Source organism: Ochotona curzoniae, unplaced genomic scaffold (genome assembly GCF_017591425.1).
Source record: "Ochotona curzoniae isolate NIBS_2020 unplaced genomic scaffold, NIBS_Ocur_1.0 contig_2210, whole genome shotgun sequence".
NCBI classification, from domain to species: Eukaryota; Metazoa; Chordata; class Mammalia; order Lagomorpha; family Ochotonidae; genus Ochotona; species Ochotona curzoniae.
The window spans coordinates 39,172,130-39,197,383 of NW_024465369.1; the positions used below are offsets into that span (position 1 = coordinate 39,172,130).

Genomic DNA, 25,254 nt, shown 5'->3' on the forward strand with positions numbered 1-25,254 from the left:
TGAAGAATTCCAAATCAAAGAGAAATGGAAAGAATTTGTTCTGAGGAAATAGAAAACTCAAATCAATCAATAACTAAGACACAGAATCAGTAATAAAGACACTCCAAAAAAGGGAAAAGGCCAGAGCCAGGTGATTTCACTGCTGATTCTATCAAACTTCTCAAGAATTAATTTTCATTGTTTTCAAACTATTTAAAACAATTGAAATTGAAAGAATTCCCTCAAACTCCTTTTATATAGCTATCATTACATTAATTCCAAAACCAGAAACATATACAATGAAAGATATCTATAGACCAAAATCCCCGATGAGTATACATGCAAAAGCCCTCAACAAATCCTAGTTCATGGAATCCAACTACACATCAGAAAAATCATTCACTCAGACTAAGCAGGGTTTGTCCCTGCTTTGAAGGCATGGTTCAACATATGCAAATCAATAAATGTGATGCATCACATTAACTAAATAAAAATCAAAACCATATGATTATCTCAACAGATACAGAGAAAGCATTTGATTAAAATACAAAATTTGCTCATGACAGAAACCTCAAAGATGGGGCAGCAATTTAGAGTAGCTGTTGCCTAACACCCCGGCATGCAATAAAAGGCTCTGTTCAAGTCCCGTTTTCTTCACTTCTGAATCAGTTTCCTACCAATGTACCTGGAAAAGCATCAAAAGAAGACCAAACTGCTTAGGTTCCTGCACCCAGGAGGGAGACCTGGAAGAAGCACCTCGCTCCTGGCTTCGTCCCAGCCAAGATCCAGTCATGGTGGCCACTTGAGCAGTGAATCAGTAGATGGAAGATTTCTATCCCCAATCCCCTGTCTTTTAAACAGATCTCAAAAATAATTAAGCAAACTGGTTATAGAAAGGACCTTTCTCAACACAATCAAGGAAATATGTGACAAACCCACAGCCAACATCTTGTTAAATGGGAAAAATTTTAAAATATTTCCACTCAGATCCTGAACTAGACAAAGATGTTCATTTCCACATTGTTATGGAAATTTTATATACTTATGGAAATTTTAGCTACAACATTAGGCAATAAAAAGAAATCAATTGGATACAAATTAGAAAGAAGGAAGTACATTTATTTCTTGTTCACTGATGAAATGATTTTATAAATTGTGGAAGGGAAAGAATCTGTTAAGAAATTGGAACTCATGAGATAGTTTGGTAAAGTTCCAGAGTATAAAATCAATACACAAAATTCAATAGCTTTTGTATACACAATCAATGCGAGAAAGAACCATTCACAATAGCTACAAGAAATTTTAAGACTTTGAAATAAATTTAACCAATGATGTTAAATATATATGAAAATTATAAAACATCAAAGAAATAGAATACAAAAAAGTTCACAAATTGCAAGAATATCATCAAAATATCCATACTTCCCATAGCAATGTTCAAATACGATCCAAGCTCAATGAAAATTCCAAAGACATTCACCTTAGATCTAGCAAAAATGATGGTAAAATTCATAGAGAAATGCAAGAAACCCCATTAGCTAAAGAAAAATTTTAAAAGATTTATTTTATCTTTATTGGAAAGTCAGATATACAGAGAGGAGGAGAAACAGAGAGGAAGATCTTCTCTCTGATGATTCACTCCCCAAGTGGTGACAACTGCCAAAGCTGAGTTAATCCTAAGTCTTTTGCAATGAAATGGTTGCAACTGAAAACCATGATGATTAGTGAAATGAGTCAATAACCAAAAGGCAAATACCATGCTTACTCTGATACATAGTAGTTAATATAGTATATTGAAAACATGAATCAAAAAATGCTTCTTTTACAGTTTGGCTTTTTTTTAGCCCTTGTCTTTATTCCCACGGAACTGTGGTCTTTTTGCTTTTTAAGTGTTCACTATTACAGTTAGTGGTACATGAAACTTCTGAATTCAGAGTGGATTGAAGCTATGATTCTGTGAACATTTTTGAAAAAGGGAAGGTAGGGTATTGAGAGATAAGAAAGGAAAAAAGTTTGGTAAGAATTGTACCTATGAAATACATGAAATCTGTTTTCTTTATATTAATAAAAACAAAAAATATAAATCCTCTTCTGCTTCAACCAATTTTAAAAAGTCAAGCAATAAAATCACTATGTTTATGCTGAACTCTATGATATGTTCTTTTGAAAGATAGCAATTAGATCTTTTAAATTGGCACAGATGCTTTAATTAAATCTTAAAAGGGTATGTTGGGGGCAAGAACAGCATCAGGAAGGCTTGACTAATGGGCACTAGGTTGTGGTTACTTAGAACTAAGAATTTCTTACGTTTTATTCAAAGTAAGATTACCACAGACAGTATTAATGAACTATATGTCTCTATATAGACAAACCAGAAGATGAAATTTTAACTGTTTAAACTGTGACAGAAGGCTAAATGTTTTAACAGATAAACATTTATCTTGATTAGCCTTACACAACAAATACACAAATGGAAACATAACATTTCATAAATATGTACAATTTTTGTATGTTAAAATTTGTATTGCAAAATCTGTAAGGCAATGCTCTGTAAGAGTAAACCATCAATAATTTAAAAAACGTTAAATGAAAAAGAAATGTGTCATTGAAGTCCCTGGCCTCCATTACTGTCCTCTGAACGTGAGGACTTTACATCCCTGAGTCTAAAGGGCCAAGCAGGGGAAGACAGAAAGAAAAAAAAAAAAAAAGCAATGTTAATCCAAATCAGTTCTGTGATCACAGCTCCTCTAAAAGACTTCTCCCAAATTTTAGGCACCTATTAGGTTGCCCCACTTTACCCCCACTGCCAGAAAGTGACAATATAAATGAAACAAAGAATTTTGCCCTTTTCTCCCCAGCCCTTAGAAGTACTCTGTTAATGCTCAGAATGGAAAGAGAGGTTTTTTCTTGTCTATGTTTATATAATAGTATTTCCAAAAGTTTAGAAAAAATGAAATTAAAAATAAAGCATCTTGGTTCAAAGAAACCTTGAAGCCCAAACATATGAAGACTGTTCAAAAAGTTCATGAAAAATACATATTAAATCCCATTTTCCACAAACTTCTCTACACACCCTCACACATATCAAGGGTTTCAATTCACTTTTAAATCCAATCAAGAAAATACAGGGCATGGTGAATGAAAACGAAGCCAATTTGGACTCCCTCCCATTCAACTTTCACACTTTTACTTTTCAGCATCCTCACCCCTGCTAAGAGTTTATAGTTGCAATTAGTAGAGACAGAAACAAAAGTGTTCATTTCACCATGCCTGGAAATAGAGCCTGTGAAAAACACAAAAGCTATCATGTTCCTTAACTTCTGATATATGGCAGTAGAAAACTAGGGGGAGTATGTCATATGAGGGAGAGGATTAACCATGGAGTCATAACTTTGCCTTATCCTCCAGAGAACTAATCAGTAGATGATCCTGTCATGACAATGCTATGGCCATTTCTTTAAATATCTCTTGAGTTTTACACATTTACACACCATTATAAGGCAGAATCTACAGTTTAGAAGATATGCATCTTGGCTAAAGTTAGTCAAGCAAGAATAATAGTTGTTTTAAAACAAAATGGAACAGGCATTTAGGTTAATAGGTAAGACATTGGTTAAGACGAAACCCATATGATCTGTGTCTTTGTTAATATCCTTTCTGGGGTAAAAGTATCCATCACTTCCTAGTCAGAATTTAGGTTTATCTTTATCCTAACATCTAATTTAACCCAGTAATCCCTAAAATAAGAAGTAGGGATGGCGGTTCCCAGCCACTTCATCGTTAATTGACCTGAGTCCTGTCCATTATTCCAAACCTCAGACCAGGAGCCTTAGTCATTACTAAGGATCTTAGGTTCTACTTCCCATGAAAATTTTTCATTTGCACTTCATCAGCTTCTAAATAAGCAATTAGTAGACTGGAGTGCATACTGGCTTATGGTTTCAAAAATGTTAGTTTTAATTCTGGCCTTGGACCAGTTGTAAATACAGACATGTTTCATGGAAAGTTCAACTAGCACCAGCTTACATTCTCAAAGTTTATCCAGATTAAAAGCAGAAGCCTGGTATTGAGCACAAAATCTCATGATATGGAAGAAATATAATTGATCAGCATAACTATATTTCCTTTTTATAGGATAAGATTTGTTTCTATCTGTGTTATGCTATTAAGAACATGGGAAAAATATTTAATATTCCAGTATCATTACATCTGTATCCTTACTGGTGCTTACATAACAAGGGCAAATTTCCAGAAATAAAGTGCCTGGGTTGCAGAATATCAGTATTTACATTTTAATACTTTCAGTTTCCAAAGCATCATGTGAATGCACAGTTTTTCTGACCGTGTGCTAGAATGCTCTTTTCTTCCCATTCTCACCACCACTGTATGCTACCACGGTTTGGAATGTCTGTGTAGTAGGCAAATAATGCCATATATATTACTATTAAGTATAACTTTGCAGGCCACCATTGGTGTTAAACCCCTTACATGCTTATTAACAATTTGCCGCTCATTTGTAAGTTGTCTGTTTTTTTAATGAATTTTTTGCTTTACCTTAACCCCACCTCATCTGCAGTTTCACTGTCTAAGGTTTCAATTACCTGCAGTAAAATGCAGTCCAAATATATGACATGGAAAATTTCACACATAAATAATTCATGAACCTTATAAATTGCACATTGTTTTCCCTAGCATGATGGAATCTCATGCTCTTCCTCTCACCCCACCCTGCCAGCAAATCATCCCCTTGTGAAGTGAATCCATGCTGTACATTTTACTTCCCCATTCGTCACTAAGTAGCTCATCAGATTGTCTGTTGTAGTATAGCCTTACGCTCAAATTACCTTTATTTAACTTAATAATAACTCCAAAGTGCTCACCATTTTATAAAGTATTATTATTGTAAGAATTCTTCTGTTGTATTAGTTGCTACTTTATTACTGTTCATAGCTCAAAAACTAAACTTTTTCATACCTATGAATGCATAGAAAAAAACATAGCATATATGGGATTGTCCCTGGTTTCAGACATGCTCTGAGCACTTTGGAACTTACTCCCCCAGGAAAAGGAGGGTTACCATATTTGCCTTAGTTCTATAAAGGACTACAACCTTTGGCTACTAAGAAAACTAGTAACACTGTTGCCCAGTCTGTTGTTGGTCCTTTCAATCAGTCTAAGGTGTGGAAAACTTATCTTCATTTCCAGGACAGCTCAAATAACACTTTCTCAATAAGCCTTCTCTGGTTTCCTTGAAAGAATTAGTCATTCCTTCTATAACACAATATATATTTTACGCATACTCTGGTGTGGTAACTACACACTATAATTGTAACTGCAAAACTTCTTTCTAACCAAGAAGCTGTATCAAAATTTAAGTCAGTCTACTATTACAGGTAAATCTGGGTTTTAAATTTCTGTTTACATATACAGGGAACAGCTTCCATGCATTTTATGTGCAGTTTTAAGAACATAATTATACTTCCTTTTTTCTCTCACTCCCATCCTCCCTCTCCCTTCATCTACAGCCACTTACTACCAATTTACTTAATAATCACAAGCTTAACCCTAAATGATTTAACAATAAACAGAAAAACTATAAATCCTCCAGAGGATAAGGGATATAAAGCATAATCAAATCCCAAAATGTCTACTCTCATCCATTGCTGAAAAAGTAAATCATTCTCAAACTTCAGAATTCTCCTTTTCGTTGTAATTTATACCGTCTCACCACCTCTCACTTAGAGAAATTCAGTTTCATTTACTATCACCTGAAAGATCCCACTTTCTTTTACCTGTGCACAAATGAATGAAAGAAAATTCAAAAGCCCTAGAGAATGTCACTGCTGCTGTTGCCCTTTGCTCCAGTTATTCTCTGCTGTTTGATAAATCACCCAAAACCTTAGTCATGAAAACCAAACACAGCTTTTTTTGCTCCATCTAGATCCTGGAAGGGAATGTGTCTCTCCACCCAACACAGATTGACTGGAAGCTGAGCAAGGGCAGAACAAGACTTCTAGAATGGCTCATTTACATTCCTGGTAAGCTAGTTAACTGTGAGCTGGGGCATCAGCCAGACCATTGTCTGGGAGCCTCAGATCTTTGCCGCTTGGTCTCTCTACAGTTCTGCCTGGATTGTTTTCAAGACGGCTTGTTCCAATTCGCAGGAAATAAAAGAAGCCAATTTTGAGGCATAGACCAGGAAACTGGCACAGCATCCCCTATTCTGGGTTCTGATGGTCAAACAGTTGCTGTCTTGCCCAATCCCACAGGAAGAACCTCACACACTCCCTCCTCTCCATGGGAGAAGTAACAAAGAATTTACCACCATCTTTGACTTGCCATAATCTCTCTATTCACTGATAATTTCCAGCATGTCAAAGAGTTGCCAAAATTAGCTATAGTCAAGTCATGCTCTGATCCATGTGCAAGTGTGAAAGAGGTCTTTGTTTTTTGCTCTTTGCCACTTGGTAATACAGCTATAAAGCTATGTGGTGTATATGTGCCCTCCAGATTTTGCCAAGGAGTACAATTTTGACTGCTGAGCCAAGATAAGTTACTCTTTGGACCCTCTAAAAACACAATGTTCTTTCTCCAGAATTCCTGCTGCTCTAGTAAAATCACTCATATCAACACCTAATTGACTACAGTCATTTTGTACTCTTACCCTGAACAGGGAACAAATTGAAAATTTTCTGGAATATCTTAAATCAATATCTCTGCTATGATCTTAACCTGCCCTTCAAAGTGTTTTGTTGAACACTTAATCTTGACTTAACAGTGTTGGTAGATTCTCTAGGGATCTGTTCAAGTCTTGGGGTCTCTTCCTGCATAAGTACATTAATAATACTGTGAGAGAGCTTGATGGAAAGAATATAGTCCTTGGCCCAGCATGATGGATAAGTGGCTATATCTTGCAAGTGCTGGGATCCCATACAGCTGCTGGTTCATGTCCCAGATGTTACACTTCCCATCCAGCTCCCTGCTTGAGGCCTGAGAAAGCAGTTAAGGACAGCCCAAAGCCTTGGGACCCTGCATCCACATGGGAAGACCAAGAAGAATCTCCTGGCTCCTGGGTTAAAATTAGCTCAGTTTTGGCCATTGTGGCCACTTGGGAAGTGAACTGTGGATAGAAGATCTTTCTCCCTGTGTCTTCTTCTCTCTGAAAATCTGTCCTTTTAATAAAAATAAGTTTTTTTCTAAAGAAAGAATATAGTCCCATTTCTGCTCTGTCTGTTCCTTCTACCAGGTGAGAATTCAGCCTCTCTTCTTCGAGGACACAGCCCTAAGCACCATCGTGGAAGCAGATAGACTGGGTCCTCAGCAGCCAGCACATGGACCCAGGACTCCAGAATGCGGAGAAAAACATTTCTGGTTTGTTTTGAGCAAATTAATTACCCCATCTTCATTCTTTTATTATAGCAGTACAAATAAAATGAGACAAAGTATAAACTGTACATAAAAATAATAACCTATAAAGTCATTCATGGAACTTTCAAAATCTAAAGCACACCAAATCCATTTGAGTTCCTCGGATCCCTTCAAGCACCACCCCAGTCACAGGGACTGAAGAGGAAAAAAATCATCATAAGGGCTAGGGAGACAGAAGAAACTGTCTCAAAGTTTTGATGTCTCATAGCTGTGAGAGCCTTCTTTTAGCTTTTAATGGAAAAAGTTTCCCAGTTTCAAAAGCCAAAAGGAAAATTTTACACTGTCTTCTAATATCTACTCCCCCGGGACTCCTACTGTTCCCTTTCTGTTTCAACAATCTTTATAAATCAGTGAAAAATAAATCAAGCACTTTATATTCAATGAAGCTTTTTCTAATATATACAAATACATACTAGAGAGATGCATACATTTTAAAATATCTACATACATATGTATATATACATGTATAAAACTCAAGTCACACAGCTTTAAAATACATTTTTAAAGCTATGATTAAGATGTGAAAAGCAACCTGCTGAGGGTAAGAAAATATTTTTTTGCAACACATCAGGTAGGGGGTGAATATTGAGACTATTTAAAGAACTCCCAGAATTCAAATCAAGCAACTTGTTTTTTTAAAAAACGAACAAAGTGCTTGAGTAGACAGCTCACCCAAAACATACATTTGGTGAAGAAGCACATGGAAAATGTTCAGCATTATTTTTATTAACAAAGCCACAATGAACCACCCCTTCACGCTACAGAGCGTGGCTGCAATTGAAGACAAAAAACAGAAAACAACAAATTTTGGTCTGAACATGAAGAAAAGGAAATGCAGAAATATTGCAAGTAGAAATGTAAAATGACACAGCTGTTGTAGGAAACACGATTTCTCAAAAAATTAAACAGAGTACTAATAGAAGCCTAACAAATATGCACATATATGCATAAATGTACGTATTCATGCAAATGCTTGAACACCAACGTTCAAACAGACCAAGTGCCATCGACAGATGAGTGAATGGACTGTGACACATAATTTCAAAAGATAATTCATTATATGTCCTCATTCACTGCTCAAATCAGAGTAAGATCTCCTTTACGAAGGAACCCTGAAAATGTTACATGCTAAATAAGCCAGACACCATAGGAAAAATATGAACACTGTATGATTCCATTTATATGAGATATGTGGAATAGAAAAATTCATAGATACACAAGTAAACTGGAAGTGTCCAGTGGAAGTAATACTGTGTGTTACTGCTGGCCAATAGGGACAAAGTTTCTGTTCTGGATAATTAGAACATTTTGGAAAAAGTTAGTGATGATGGTTCTATCAAAATGTGAATGTAATCAATGCTACTAAACTTAAAAATAGCTCAAATGAAGCAGACACTAATCTAGCTATCATACGTAGTTGGTAATGTGCATGTCCCACACAGAAATCTTGGGGTTTGAGTCCCAGGTCTAGTTCCTAATTCTAGCACACATATGGAAAATTAAATGGAATATGAGCTCTAGAAGATATCACTTCTCTCTCCAACTACCTGTCTCTGAAAGATAAATAAATAAGTTACAAAATACGCCATCTTCTCCAACATATGAAACATTTGCTGGGATAGATCATGCATTATACCACAGATAAAGTCTCAGTAAATTTTAAAATACTGAAATCATACCAAGTATCCTCTTGGATTGCAAAGGCACAAAACAAGAAAGCAACAGCAAGCATACTAGAATAATCATAAAATATATGAAAATTGAACAACATGCTATTGAATGAAGATTGAGATAAAGTAAAAGCAGTATCACCAGGGAAGTTTATACCATTGAGTGCTTACATTTTAACAAAATCACCAAATTATTTCTCAGCCATGGAGTTATTTGTATATGCTAGGGCCACTGATTTATGTTCATTGATTTTATGCCCTGCTACCCTGCCAAACTCTCGTATGAGTTCCAATAGTCTCTTTATTGAGTCTTTTGGTTCAAAGGAAATGATCGACAAAGTAAGCAACCAAAAGAAAGGGAAAAAAAATATTTGCACATTATACAACAGATAAGGCAGTAATATCCAGGATTTACAAACAAAACTTCAGACACTGAAAGTAGCAAAGCAACCTTGTGAAGAAATGGGCAAAGGACATGAGCATTTTTCAAATGGACAAGTTCAGGTGGCTAATAGGTATATAAAAAAATGCTCAGACTCTCTAGCTATTAGGGATATAAAAACAAAAACCATACTGAGGTTCCACAAAATTCAAGTGAGATTGGCTAACATGGAACACTCTATAACATAAACAACTGCTGGCATAGACTTGTGGAGAAAGGCACCCTAGTCCACTGCTGCTGGGAGTGTAGGCTAGGGCAGTAAGAAGAGAGCTCAGAAACTGAAGATTGATTGACCAATGACCCAGCTATCTCACTGCTGGAAACATACACAAAGGAAAGTAAATTTGCTTATGGAAGAATGACCTGTAACCCTATATTTACAGCACCACAACCCATAATAGTGAAGACACGGAAACAACCCAGATGTCTGGAGAAAGAGGAATGGATAAAGAAACCGTGGTACATCTACTCCATGCAATACTACTCAGCTATTAACGAGAATGAAATTCTATCACTTTCAACAAAACAGTCCCAACCAGAGACCATTATGCTCAATGAAATAAGCCAATCCCTGAGGGACACACATCATATGTTCTCTCCAATATATGTCAATCTTCAAGTAAAATACAAAACAGATGTATAAACATGTATATACATATATTCTCATAAATAAACTATATATTGGAGATTAGCATACAAGGAAGTAAAGATAGATTGCACGATGCATCTCACATAAGGGCTAAGATTGGGCCAGGCTAGGCTGAGCTGGGCTGTAGCGAATGCCAAATCTGGGGATGGGCCACCTCAGATTGAACCACAGCACCTGCTGGCATGCACAAGACCCAGAGTTTGAAGCAGGCTTGGTAGGGGGAACTTCATGGACTCCCTTGATAGACCGCTGCTTACACTAATAATCATAAGAACTGGGCCTGAGAGTCAGCTGGTCTGACAGTGAGCCAGGCTGGGCTAGACTGCCACACCCATTAGTGCACGTAAGAGCCAGAATGGGTTTTGGCCAGCCTCACTAGGTTACATTACCTCCTTAAAAGCACTAGGACTGGGTGAGTTGTGTCAGACTGCACTGCAGTACCCCTGAGCAGGTGCAGGGTCTGGGGCTGGAAGTGGGCCTGGTGGAGAAATGTGGACACTCTCGTGCTGGGCTTCAGCTTCCACAGGTGAGAATGAGAACAAGGGCTGGGGAGCACCCCAAGCTGGACAAGGTGATGGCACCTGTCAGCATACTTGATGACTGGGTATGGTGGTAGTATAGACTGAGCTAAGCCACAACACCCATGTATATGCATGGGAGCCAGGGCCTCAGCACTGGTTAGTCATATGAGATATGGGATTGGGGCAGAACTGACCAGGCAGCTGAATCCATCAGTATGTGTCTTGACTGATGAAAATGATAGACCAAACCTTATCCTAGACTACCTGGTGCACACAAGAGTCAAGTATAAGGTCACCCCAGGCGAAATTCACTGGGGAAACTCCTCAAGTAGACCACTGGATTCATACCACAGCCACAGGAAAATCACAATATGCAGTTCAACCTTGGAGTGCATGTATCAGAGTGGGCCTCCTCAGTTGCTGATTGATGCCTGTGCATCAGCACTCCCAGATGGCACATAGGGGACATGAATAGGCCAGTTCATCTAGGCCAGCAGAGGACACCAAGTGCCTCATCAGAGGATGGAATGCAGAAAAGGTTGACCTTGGGAAGATTTTTCTCAACCCTGGGACAACAAAGGTGACGATGCCTCAGAACTATCAAAACCACTTAAGTAACACCATTGGAACACTTTTTCCCACATCAGGGTCTCTGAGGAGTAATCAAATGATTGCCCTCCCCGCATCCTCAGGTGCTGATGTGGTTCACAATCAAGGAGTGGCCCTTTCCTGGTCCTCCTCTGTGAATAAAGGAACCAAAAAAAAAAAAAAAAAGAAAAAAGAAAAAGGCACATTGGTTTTCCCCTCCATATATGATCCTCCCCCACCCTAATCAAAGGTCCACATAGGCATTCATCCCTCTCACCTATATAAGCAATATTAAACAATATATAAAAAAGGAAATTATCAAATAATACAAAAAATGTAAAGATAGTATTTGCTCATAGATTGGAAGAATGAATATCTGAAGTGTTTATGCTTCTTAGAGCAATCTGTAAATACAACGTGGTCTCCATCAAAACAGCCATCACCTTCTTTACAGAATAAGAAAAGCAATCTCAAAATTTATATGAAATCATGAAAGACCCAGAATAGTCAAAATAATCCTAAGGCTTCCCCTCTCCATCTGCTAAAAAGTCAAGCTGAAAGTATTACCATTCTCAACTTCAAAGCATACTATGAATCTATAGTAATTAAAGCAGCATGTACTAGCATTAAAAAATGACACATAGAACAACAATGGGGCAGAACAGAGCACAGAAATTCATTCATGTACATACAACCAATTCGTGTTGGCAAAACTAAATGTGTAAATGCAGAAAGAAATTTGATCCCATTATTTCACTGCACACAAAAATCAACTCAAGATGGATCAAAGGCCTAAATGTAAGAACTGGGATTTTGAAGTTGTTGTTAGAAAATGTGGCAGAAACACTTCTGTGTTAATTATTGGTGATAATTTCTTGGTTGAAATCTAATGCACAGGTAGCAAAGGAAAAACTAGACTAACAGTATCATATCAAACTCAGAAGCTGCTGCACAGCAAATGAAACAATCAAGAGAGTGAAAGACAGCCAAGAGAATGGGAAAAATATTTCCAAGGGGTTTGGCTGACAAAGATTGAATAGCCACAATGTATCAGCCACTCAAGAAAAACTTAAAAACAAACACCTCTCCCCCCAGCAATCTAGTTAGAAATGGGAAAAACACTTCAAAACACATTTCTCAAAAGAAATATAAATGGACAAAAATGTATATTTGTATCACATATTGTGATATAGTGAGACACATACACATATATCAATATATATCACTAGTTATTAAGAAAATGCAAAGCAAAACCACAATGAGAGGGGCTGACACGGTGGCGTATTACACTAATCCTCTGCCTGCAGTGCTAGCATCCCATAGACACTGATTCATACCCCAGCTGCTCTATTTTTAACCTAGCTCCCTGTTTACGCCCTGGGAAAGCAAGCAGACAATGGCCCAGCTCTTTGGCCCTATAGTCTTGTTGGAGACCCAGCAAGAACCTCTTGGTTTCTGGATGCATCAGCTCAGCTCCTGCCATGGTGGCATTTGGAGAGTGAACTAGCAGATGAAAGATCTCTCTCTCCACTCTCTATGTAAAATATGCTTTTCAAAGAAAAATAAATGAATCTTAAAACACACACACACACACACAATGAGACATTACCTTGTAATGTCTGCTAACCAAATGAGAGCAAAAAATGCTGACAAGGATACAGAGAAAGGGGAACTCTTACACACTGCTGGTGGCAATGTGAATTAGTGCTACCATTGTGGAAAACAGCATGATAAATAGACGTGCCATAGATGTTTCATGATCCACCAATCTCTCCACTGGGTATATACCCAGAAGACAAACACGTTCTATCAGAGATACCTATGCAACCATATTTATGGCAGTACTGCTCAATAGCTAAAATATGGTGTTCGTCAATAGCTGAATGAACAAAGAAAAATTAGTAATATTACTCAGCTGTAAAAACACAATGAAATCGTATCATTTGCATCTAAATGGTTGCAGCTACAGGACACTTCACTGTATGGGTAAAATAAGCAAGAGACACAAAGACGTATATTGTATGTCCTCCTCTATATCTGAGAGTTGATTTTAAAAAGAGTAAGACAAAAACAAATGCTGCTTCTATAAATGTAATATTGTGTCAGACTTTAAAACTTTGCCATGAATCTTTCAAATTGCTATGGAAAAAAATCAAAATAACAAATTTTACATTTAAAAATCATAATATTCTAAAAATTCATTCTTAGTAAATACTTCAGATCAATGCAAAAAGCACACCGTATATCCTAATTAGGACACATTTAATAACACTTTTAGTATTACTCCCAATACATTCTGAAATAAATATTTTACTACTTCATGCACTAATGGGACCCGCTGAACACCAGCATCACCTAGGTGCTAACACAGCAGCCAGTGGCCAGGTGTTCTTATTCCCTGTGCTTGTCCTAATTTCTCTGGACAACAGAGAAGCAACTGAAAGATGCCGACACGAGATCTCAAGCACAGCCCTGCGGTATTTCCAACTCCTCTTTTCTTCTTGAACCATTTTGTGCCTCACTGGAAGATGTAACACTCACAGCAGCCAATGCCAGATCTCTACCTGGCTAAACGCCCCCTCTGTTCTCTTTACAGAGATCTTCTTTCTTTTTATAAATAACATGAAGATTCTAATGCCTTTGGAATATCTAAAGCTTTTCCACATGACTATGTTTTCATCATTGAAAATCAGGAAATATTTCTTCCCTGGAGGCTCCACTGGGACTGTTGAAGACATTGCTGAAGGGAAAATAAGACCTCTGGGGTACAGACACTGCCAGCACTGAAAACACTCATAAAAATATGCATTTCCAGAACTTCCCTTTTAGTCAAAGTTGCTAGGATTTGAGATCATTTTCAATGAAATGCCAAAAAAGGAGGTTTGTTATCAAACATCCAAATTACTTTGCTATATTCATCATTAACATAATTATACTATCTTTCTTACAGTTGTGGCTGTACTTACCCATAAGTCTAGTTACTCATAATGGAAGTTACATAATGGATCTGTTATTTGCAAATTTTTTATTTAAAAATTCATTTGTCTGCAAATCAGCAACAGACTTTGGACTTTGAATCTTCAGTGATAACTATAGAATCAGTTGTATCAGGAAGGTGATGTTACTTCACTTAAAATCTCTCAAGTGTGAGTGGCTGATTTGTTAGAATGGGTGGGGAGCATGAATGGGTAGAGGTCCATAGGAAGCTAGATGAAACCCAGGAAACTTCATTTTTTTATTCCTCTTATTTTAAAAGTAATGAGAGTAGGATAAGTAAGTGAGATCTTTCATTTTCTGTCTCACCACTCAAATGCCTGCAACAGCTGAGGCTGGAGCAGACAGAAGCCATGAGCGAGGAACTCAGCCTGGATCTCCTGTGGGAATTTCATGAGCATTGCCTGCTCTCTCTCAGGATGTGCTTTAGTAGGAAACTGAATTAGAAGTAGAGCCAGGATTCAAACCCAAGCTTTTCAAGATGTGATTGAAGGAGTCCCAGGCAACATCTTAACCAAACACCTTCTCCTGGAGACCCCATAATCTTAGGCCCATGTAGAGAAGGAGATGGTCGCAGGGCTCCCTCAAAGCTGCTCTGTCTTCTCTGCTTTTACAAATAAAAGATCTGCTGTCCAGAAGACACAGAAGGCCAGTACACTGTCCTAGGACTGGCATAAAGACCAAGGTGCTGAGAATCAAGAACTATCAGCATTTTCTGAAGAGTATTGATTCTGGCAGACTGAGTTCCTGGATAGATTTAGATGGAAAATACAAGTATACAGATCTGAGCACAGGACCTGGGGAGAATAGAATTGCCTTGCCTAAGAAAGCATTCCTCCTACATTGCAGGTCTTGACAGAAGTCATGATAAGGAAGAAAGATTAATGTCCCCAGTGATCCAAACTGCTGTGCACCTCCCAACCACCCACAGTCCATCAGTAGATGAGAACATCCTGGCTGGGTGTGAGTCATCAGTGGGAACACAGGAAGGATGTGGCCTCTGTTCCAGGTTTGCTTCAGAGGGAGCATTTGGCAGGTGTAAAGGGGTTGGGGATTCAGGAGATTACAACAAAGCAGGTCTCTGAGAATAGGCAGAAATTTTGAGCAAGTATTGAACTTCTACAGTTTATAGGATTGGGGATTGAGGATAAGTTTACAAACAGGAAGTCCTTTAGTCTTCAGCCAGACTCTCTAGTTTCTGGCATAATTAAAAATAAATTATAGGATTTTTGATTCCTGCTCTTTCACAATGCATTGCTGTCATTGCTATTCTTCCATATGTAAAAGATGCCCTGATTACCAAACTTTCACCTTGAAATACCCCAGAAGCCAAAATTCAGAAGCAAGCAGATATCAAACAGGATCAACTCTGGATTCTCCCAGCCCCTTTCTTCACCACTATCACTCAGTCTTTCATTTTTTTTAAACAGCACCAATTACAAGTATTCAAAAAACACTGTTCATCTATCAGATACAGATTAAATGTGCCCTTAAACCTAGAAAACAAATGTAAATTCCAGCCTGGGTGTTCAAAGACAGAAGCAATGTTAAAGTGCCAAAAAGGCCCAACATCCCACCCACCACAGGCTATGGATTCCTCCGCAAACCCCTTTGATTTCAGGCATCCTTAAAGCACTGATCCTAAGTGGGATGACTGTACTATAAGACTCCCTTTCTAGAAGGAAAATTCCCTGGAGGCTTAAGGGCTGTGCCCATCTTGCAATTCTCAATGATGTTCGAATTTGTGACTTGTTAAGTAAAGCAAGTGCTGGAAAACTGAAGTCTGCTGACCCAAATGCTCCTGCCTCTGCAGCCTCTGCAGTGCCGATGACCCATGCTCAGTAATCACTTGTCTTAGCCAGGATGAGGACTGAGCTCAAATAGGGTAAGATAGGACCCATGTTTGTGCATCGAGTTAGGAGTGAGGTGTCTTTGCACCTGAATGAGCCAGGCATTAAAAAGCAAATAAAAAGATATCATGACAAGTCAAGAAGTGGTGCTCACTTTTTAAATAAGTGACCTCACCTTTTCATTTAATCCTGGGCCCTACAAATCACATAGCTAGCACTGACCTTGTTTAGTCCTTACTGATATTCTTAATCCAACATTATTTTAGATTCTTAACTTAATGACAACATACAAGTACGTAAGTGTGATTTGATAAATTATTTGATAATACCAAGAGAGACAAATTTAATGTTTTGTAATTATTCTTACTAGAAGGTATTATTAACAATGCAACATTGAGATCTGCTGTTGTGACTTGACAACCTAACGCATGCATTGGAAAACGACAAAATTTTTTCACATTGAGATAGCTAGCAAAAAATTATTTCTTGACAGTGAAAATATTATCACTCCATATTTTCTACTACCTTACAGATATTTTTAAAACATCTTACTATCTCTCAGTGATGCTGATAAATAACTGCGTTTAATAACTGTAGCAGTTATCCATTATCTCTCTGGCACTGTGTGAAAATGGCACGTGTCAGTGTAAGCAGCAGAATCAGAAGTGTATTAATATCTCACCTTAAGTTTTGCCAAGAGAAGTTCATGGTCATGAAGAAGTTTTTTGGTTTCATCTTGATTGCTACCAATTTCTAGAAGATTGGGCTGTGATTCAACCAGTTGAAGTTGTACCAATTTGCCACACTAAAAATCAAAATAAAATGTATTTTTAGTTCCTCTTATTTTTTTTTCTCTTTGCCCTCCTCCTTTCATAAGTAGTAATGGACCCTAGTTAAATAGAAATATAATTCTAGGCCTCAGTTTTTACTTTTTATTCTTAGGTTAAATTCTTCCCTCTTGGTATGTTGGATTTCAATTTAAAAATTCCCCAAGGAGGAACACATACAGTCAATCATGTATTTTTGAAGCTGACAAAGTTACAGATTAATTCAGACAACTGTACCCTTTCTCACTTGCAAAACCATTCACTCCAGAGAAACAGTGAGTCTCCATAGAGGCAGGTAGGATGCAGAGCTTTCCTCTAGGAAAGAGTTTTTGTAATCATCTTTTGGCTGTTTGTTGTTATTTATCTGCCTTGCTGGTTTAAAGATGAATTAATTTAAAACAAAAATCTCAAGATTTTATATCATATAGATTTTTATGTTATTTCAAAGGAAAAATAAAGTATTTTTTAATCTGTATTTCCAGGTAGTGTACAAAAAAGTATATGATAATATTGATAAAATGAGATGTGTGTTTCAACTACCATTTGAAGGCAGTCTACTTGTTTCTGCTTCAAGACCTAACATCTCATCATATTTCCGGGAGAACTGCCTGTCTTTAAAAAAAATCCCCAAATGAGGAATTACTAGCCAACAACAAAAGGAACCCTTAACAAGTACACATTCATAAAAAATAACAAGTACATGTACATAGATGTACAAATCACCAAATAGAAATTAGAGAAGCGTGTTTCCATCCAGACTGTAACCAACAGCCTCAAAGGGACTGCAAACAAGTAGTCACTACAAAGCCAACACAAGCACTTAAATCCATTCAAGTGGACTTTGTACCCTGAAGAGCTGGGGTTGTTTTATAAGGAGGGACAGGAAAAAAAAAAAAAAAAAGGAGCTGGGCAGGGAGCAGTGAAGGGCCGTCAGAGTAGCACAAGTTCAAAATGAGTGTCCAGTGTCGCTTAGAGGTAGTTATTGTCTTACATCTAATCTGCTGCTGATCCTCCTGTAATTTATTCCCTAAGCACTGGTCCTCATCCTGCTTTAAGGATGTTCAGAAACAGCAAAGTTAATATAGTTGGCCTTTCTGCCCCCACCACTGAAATCTAAACCCGCAGTTCCTCAAAACATCATTATACCCACGCACACTCCTGATACATCTGCTCCAGGCTTTTCACCTCCACCTCTTCCTTTGGAAAAGAGAAAAGAGAGGCAGCAGAGGTCCTGAGGCCACTCTCCAAGGCCAGGTCTCTCTTGCATTTTTCACTTCTTTAGTGAATCATCTTGTTTATGTCAAGTTTTATTTTCCTGTTAAGAATTTCCCCCCATTACTAAAAAAAGCCCTGCAATTACATAAAGTTACACAGGACTTGTCATCCACCGTCTAACAAAAGGTCAGAAAGGCCATTCAATTAAGCATGGTGAGGTCCTGGAAGTAACTGATGAATACCAATTTGCCACATGCCCCTTCTTCCAACCCTGATGTCTTCAGTTGGTGCATTGTTTAAACCCTACGCATGCAGCTTGTCAGGTTTGTGCAGGGCAATTTTACACGGAATAAAATCATCCATGACACCCTTAACTGAAAGAAGTTTGGTTATACCTGCAAGTGGGAAAAGTGCTTGGCAGAAAACCTACAGTAAGCATGAGCCTCCAGTGGCTTAAACTCCCTGCTGAGAGAAAATTTGACAAAGTCCCTTTCTTGTTTCCCTGGGGAAGGGGAACATTAGGGGAGTGGGGTCTTCATTGCCTTAAGGATGTGACAAGATTTAGCAATGCCTTTACCCTGTCAAACACCAGTGCTGCATGGGCCACAAGTCCCAGCCTCTTTCTAGGCGTTTCCTGCCTCCATCATGCCCAAGCTGTGCCAACCCCTAACCTCCGGGACCTGCCCCTGCCCAGCTCCATCACTTGACCTATCAGAAATCCCAAATACTTGCATGGACCTGCTGAGGTCTTCAGCCAACAGTCAGGAACCTCAACACACAGAAGACTTTGCCTCTCAAGACCAAACTAAAGTGTACGGAAGGGCTTTGCATTCTTTCTTTTCTTTGCAAACATACTGCTGCAGATGATTTCTGCATCACTTGAAAGGAAACGGAAACTCTGCTAGCCGGCTGAACTTCAGTGGAGTTTTCTCTTAATTGTTGATTCAACAGACAAGTGCCCACTATGCTATCTTTTACATGCTGTGTCCTGCTGAGTGGGTAAGTTGCCAATACATTACAAAAAGTCCACAGCGAGGCAGAACAAAGAAAGCTGCTTACCTTTAAGACAGCAATCACAATTTTGGAGTCTCCAGCTTGCACAGCCACGGAACTGGCGGTCGTTGTTGAAAACTCCATACTGGGACTTCCTTGGCTGGACCGGGTGCCCGAGAGCTGGAGATCAGACCTTAGGCAGGCGCTGCACAGGCTTGCATCTGCTGGTCATCGCAGAAGGCAAGCACCAGGGTTACTTGAATTCATTCAGGGAAGGAGCTCAGCTCGCACTGACGAACTCTGCCAAAAGGAAAGAACAGGAGGTTAAAAATAGACAACCCCATTGAGTTTATCATGAGAGAGAGACGGAGAGGGAGAGAGAGGACCGAGCTGGAGAGAAGCGCCACACCCCTAGTATGGTAACACTAAGTGCCTGTTATTTTTCCCATTATCTTAAATGTAAAGGACAGCTCTGAGCTCTTTGCCTATCAGCTGATGTTTGAGAGCAAATGGAAAAAAATCTCACATCCTGACAACTCAAATTAGTTTTGCCATTGAAACTAAACAGCTGTAACTATGGACTTTGAAACCAGCAAGTCATTGACCTGGATATCAATCTTTTCAAGATTTTTCAAGTTTCCCTTATGCAAAGAAAACCTCCCAGGATGTACTTTTTAGAGAAGTCCTGGCAGTTGTTCTGAAGTTTGGTTGTAAAGTTCCCAGTAATTTGCTCTTTTACAGGGTACTGTCCTTAACTGGATGGAGTTCACATGGAATGCTCACATTTTCCTACGCTCAACTTTCTTAGGGACACTTCAGAAATGTTTCAACCAACATCTATCAGTATACATCTGTTATTTCAGGATTTCTTTGTGACAATTCTACTCTATTAAGCAGCATGTTTAATCATTGAAACGATCAGAAAATAACATTTTTCCTGACAATTCTTATCCGCAATAAGAACACAAAATTTGTCTGACTATAGATTTGTGCTCTTTATTTGCACAATTTAATTTTTAAAAGAATAGCACTGCACCTCAGGCTTTGCTTTTCTTTCCATCTTCATGTCCCTATACAGGAAAATCACAGCCAACTTCCAATCAGAACCCAAGATTAGTAGATTAATCCTATTGCTCGAAATCCAGTATGTGTCACAAGTTGTCTGTGGTATTAAACAGCAGCTGTTGAATTCCCTGTCAAAGAACAGCTGAAAATAACACTGGGCTGGGTCGAAGGTCAAATGCAAACACATCAGGGAGATGAGCTCCAAAGCTGCTGCTGGAACCTTCAGCAAGCTCTGGGACAAAGCCAGAAATGAGAATCACACAGCAATGAATATAGTTAAATGGACCCACTGGCTTTCTGCACATTTTAGCTCAATTTCAAAACATGTTCAAGCTGAGATCCAATGTTTAGAAGACTGTGCATCCTGTCTTTGGTTCATAATAACATTCTTGGATCACAAAGGGAAGGTGTATTCACATGCGTTTTGGTATTTGGCAATTATTTGTTTCCAAGAGCACACTGAGGGCAGTGCTGCAGTTGGGTGGCTGTCACCCAGGTCTATGACTCAAAGCACCTGCCTGCTGTTCCAGCATGGTGATGGAAAGCATGCCCTTCCCCCAAGTGCAGTGCTATACTCTTCACCTGATGACACGAGGGGAACAACTGGAGCAAGGCCAGGAGAGTCGAGGCAAAAGCCATACTGCATGTTGTTTACACCAAAAAAGTGTGCTTAGTGAAATGCCAACTCAACTGGGCATTTGTGGTTTTTATTTGCTTAATTTGACATTCCTCTCCCAGACTGCCGCACAATTACAACTCGACCACAGGACTTAAGCTTTCTGTGGCCAATGGTCCGCCTCCAGGGACCAGCCCAGAAGTTGGACCTCATGGATGCTAACAAGGCAAGGCAAGGCAATTGTATAAATGGGTCATTAACGTCAAGGCCAGAGGGCTTGCAGAGACTCAGCTCACCCAAAATGTTGAAGACAGAGTCCTTCTACCTGAGGAAGTATATAACTGGTTCTCACAAAATACTAATTCCAACTTATTTTTAGTTCATTGTCAGCTCCCCCCAAAAGAATGAACCCTTGTGTCCTAGAATCCACAAGGAGCACTACTGAAGTCACTGCGTACTTTGCCAAGCAGAACAGCAAACACTGAACTGCACTCTCACCCAGAGGCAATCACGATGCTAGAAGCTGTGTGTCACCAGTGCATAAAGGCCTTCAGGAGAGGAAGGGTCACTTTAGTGGAGTGGCTCTGTTCAAAGCACCACTTCTGGTATGTGATTGTGTGAGGGGTATTGGTGGTAGCAGGGAGTGTCTGGCAATGCAGACCCAGGAAGAGATGAAGCAGGGAGCACACATGGCCAATTCCAAGGTTAGGGGCAAAGGAAATAAATAATACTTAAGGCTTTGGTACAAGCAATTTAGCAACTAAGGTAGTGCCCTTTTGTGTGTGCCGATGACCTCTCTTTCCTGTTAATTAGATGGAGCAGGTCTAGTATGTTGCATGAAGAGAATATTTTCTACCTTGGTGGACATGAGGAATAAAGCATCAGCCTGCATGAACTGAAGTGTTTCTTGGCATTTTTTAAAATTCAAATTATTGGCTTTAACATCTTCAAAACACACGGAATAATTTTCTTTTCTTTCCTTGCTTTCTCTTCCCATTTATTTTTCTCGTCCTTAACTTTTTCATCATTCCATGCAGAGAAGCCCCATTACTCACACTCTCCCACAGCATCAAGTATATTTAAAACCTTGACTGGATTTTCTTTGCCAAGAATAATATTTCATTATAAGTTGCATGATTAACTTTGGGAAACATTTTGGAAAATAGGTAATATAAAATATATTGTACTAAAGAAATTGGCATCCTACACTGAGATGAATTTTTTTTCTTAATGTTAAAAGGACTAAAGCTTTTTGAGTTTACAAGTTCTTATACTCTATCTCCCTATCATCACTCCCCCTCCCCCCCCAAAAAAACCCCAAAACCAAAATAAAACAAAACAGAATCCTGAGAGGCATTCTCTTACCTTTGAAGTTTATAGGAGAGCTTGCAGAGGTTATTATGCCTTCTCTGTTTACCCTTCTGGGAAATGGTGTTTTCATACAAACTGCATTTTAGTGAAATATCCTCCATGGGGAATCATGAAGCTATAACTGACCTCTGTTGAATTACAAAGAGCATTTTTAATGAAATACAGACAGTAGTTTTGGAAACTTTTTTGTATGATCATTTTTTAAAACTGGTCAGTGGGTATGCCCATCTTCACTAAAGGTTTCCAGGGTCCCATTCCCTTCTTCCCAACAGGATCACAGGTGTTTGAATCAGATTTATTATTGGTTGCATTGTATTCAACGTCACAGAGTCAAATTAGACCTGATTTAAACCATCAAGAGTCTCTTTATCCAGGTTAAAAACTCAAAACAAAACTCTGTCTGCTATTACCACTATGGTAGTAACAACAGTGGTTATAGCTCCAGGACTGCTTTGTGGCAGGAACACAATCTTAATCTCACTGAATTTGTACAAGGATGGAGAAACATACTTTCCCAACACTAAAACTGAAACACATTTATACACAGTGATTCACTGATTCCAGCCAACTCTGGCTCAATTTTTTTCTGTCTGGACTTCAAACCTATGAATAGACTGGCCCCTTCCTATCTTCCCAGTCACATAAACCACAAAGCCCACAAAGATCCACCTACTAACCCAGTCATTCATCCAAGAATACTCTTCCTTTCTTCCTCTCATCTAGTTAGAACCTCTCATTTGAAGACAAAGAGGCATAACTAATGCCTTTTGTTCAGGTGTGACAGATCTATCATCAACATCTATTGGTGTGTTCATCTTATGACGCAGCAAGGTGAACTGCTGCTTGTGATGCTGGCATCCCAGGTGCTCCACTTTGACCCAGCTTCCTCCTACTGCACTCTGTCACTCATGAGTGAGACATGAGTAAAGAGTCAGTTTGTGGCTTTAGCCTAGGCCAGCCCTGCCTTTAGTGAGCATTTTGGGAAAGAAACAGAACACGAAGATTCATCTCTGTGTCTTTCACATTTTCTTTTAAATATTTTTGTTCTAAATTCGGCTGTGGTGCAACTTTTTACAATTCTACCTTTGCATTGCTTTCCACTTATTTCACCTCCATTAATATTATTTCTCAACTGTATGTGAAACTTCTTATAGACAGCATCAAGTTCTAACGTGTTGAGGATTATTGTAGAGTTGCTTTATAGGGCAGGTGTGCAGTGTAGCAGGTAAGTTACTCTCTGGGACACCCACATGCTATAAAAGTGTGACCTTCGTTCTGGCTACTCCACTTCCAATTTTGCCTCCTGCTAATGCACCTGGGATCAGCAGGCAATAGCTCAAGTACTTGGATCCCCACCAACATGAAGGACCTGCAGGGAGCTCCTGGTTCTGGTGTGGCCCAGCACTGACTGCTGCATTTGGGCTAGAATCTCTCTCTCAATCTATTTTTCTGTTTCACTGCTTTTCAAATACAATGAAAGTTAAAAAGTGGAAAAAATCTTGCTTTATATAAAGTGTTTGGAAGATGACCTGGCATTCAGTGAGTGCAGATCCAGCACTGACTGCCACGGCCCCTGGTATTAAGCAAAAAAAAAAAAAAAAAGTGTTTTTAAATATTGGCTAATATGAGAAAAAAGATTGCTTCGATGAAACTCTTTCATTTGTAGTGTTTATTCATTAACCAATGGTTCTGAGGCATTTTCTGCCTCCCAAGCACTGTTGTGTTCGAAGGACAGAAGAGAAGGCAACCAAGAGGTCCCTGGCCTCCAGAAGCTGACTTTTTGGTGGTAAAACATAAACTAAAAACAATGTTATAAATAAGCAAAGAGAAAAAAGCTAGTCATGGTTTATGTAGGTTGAATCTCAAAGGAAAAGTTATGTGTTAGAGAAATCAGGGGAAGACTACCAACTTATTTCTGTTGGGATGCAGAAATCAGCAGGATTAACAAATTGATAAAGGACGACAGCAGCCACAGTAAAAGCAAACCACAGAAAGCACCAAAGGGCAGGGGTTAGCCACCAGGCTCTGAGGCCTGACTGCTTCATCCCTCTATGCTTCAGGAGCCATGGGACTACGGACACTTGAAGATTTAGTGGGAGGCTCAAACGAGAGGTATGTGTCACACAAGTTACTGCCTACCACTTAGATAGCACACAGGTGCCTAAGATGAAAAGCACCCTGTTAAGGAGTTTTCTAAGTCTGGTAGCTGACATAAAATTTGAAAAGAATTCGAAAATTAAGTTAGATTAACACACATGGTGGGCAACCTGAAAGGATGAAATATATTAGAAATACAAAATAAGCATTACCAAGGAGTAAATTACTTCACTATAATGATGTAGAAACATTTCAATGAGCTGTTATTTCTAGAATGTAGTCTTCAGCATTTACATAAATCAAAATTTCTCCCAGTTCATTCTTTGCATCATTTAGTAAGCTTCCTGGTACTTCTCCACTTGTTCCTTAGAATAGAGTCATTCCCACATAATTGGCATCAATTTTCCCTTAAAAGAGTCTGATTCTAGTCAGCTCCTTATATTTGCATGCATAAACTCATTGGTTCATTTTTGCAATTACACATATTTGAAATGTCAGGCATTATTCTAGATGACGGATGCACAGCAACAAACCGAGCAATAATCATTCACTGATGGAGCTTGCTTGACAGTAGAGGAGTCACAATCAATGAGAAAATACACATACAAAAATAAATGCATAATATGCTGGCATGTCATGATTACTATGAAAAGTCACATGGTGTAAGGAGAAAATTTCTGTTGGGAAGTGGCATCAGGAGAGCTCTCTCTAATAGGTGAGATCTGAATAAAGACCTGGATTGAGTGACAAGGGCAAGACAAATAGATAGCCCAGGGAATGCCATTCCAGGAGGCAGGGGCATTACTGCTCTTTTCAGAGAGTATCCAGCAGGTGGGTATGACTGGAGCTAAGTGAGGCCTGGGAGAGAGAGAGGGGGACAGGAACAGGACGTGGGATGGTGAGAGGACTGGCTGGCTCTCCTAAGGTTTTCTAGGGGGTGTCTGGGTAC

The 25,254-nt window shown here is 38.8% G+C and overlaps 1 protein-coding gene across 1 annotated transcript in view; it reads right to left on the reverse strand.

The window, feature by feature from the left end:
* Positions 1-25,254, reverse strand: part of CCDC141 (coiled-coil domain containing 141) — a 176,436-nt gene that overhangs the window by 147,910 nt on the left and 3,272 nt on the right. Inside the window, exons 3-5 of the mRNA XM_040972003.1 lie at positions 22,203-22,336; positions 19,223-19,456; positions 16,804-16,926 (exon numbers count right to left, since the gene is read on the reverse strand). Coding sequence (XP_040827937.1) covers positions 16,804-16,926; positions 19,223-19,300 — 201 coding nt within the window. The 5' untranslated portion in view covers positions 19,301-19,456; positions 22,203-22,336. The remainder of the gene's footprint in view (positions 1-16,803; positions 16,927-19,222; positions 19,457-22,202; positions 22,337-25,254) is intronic.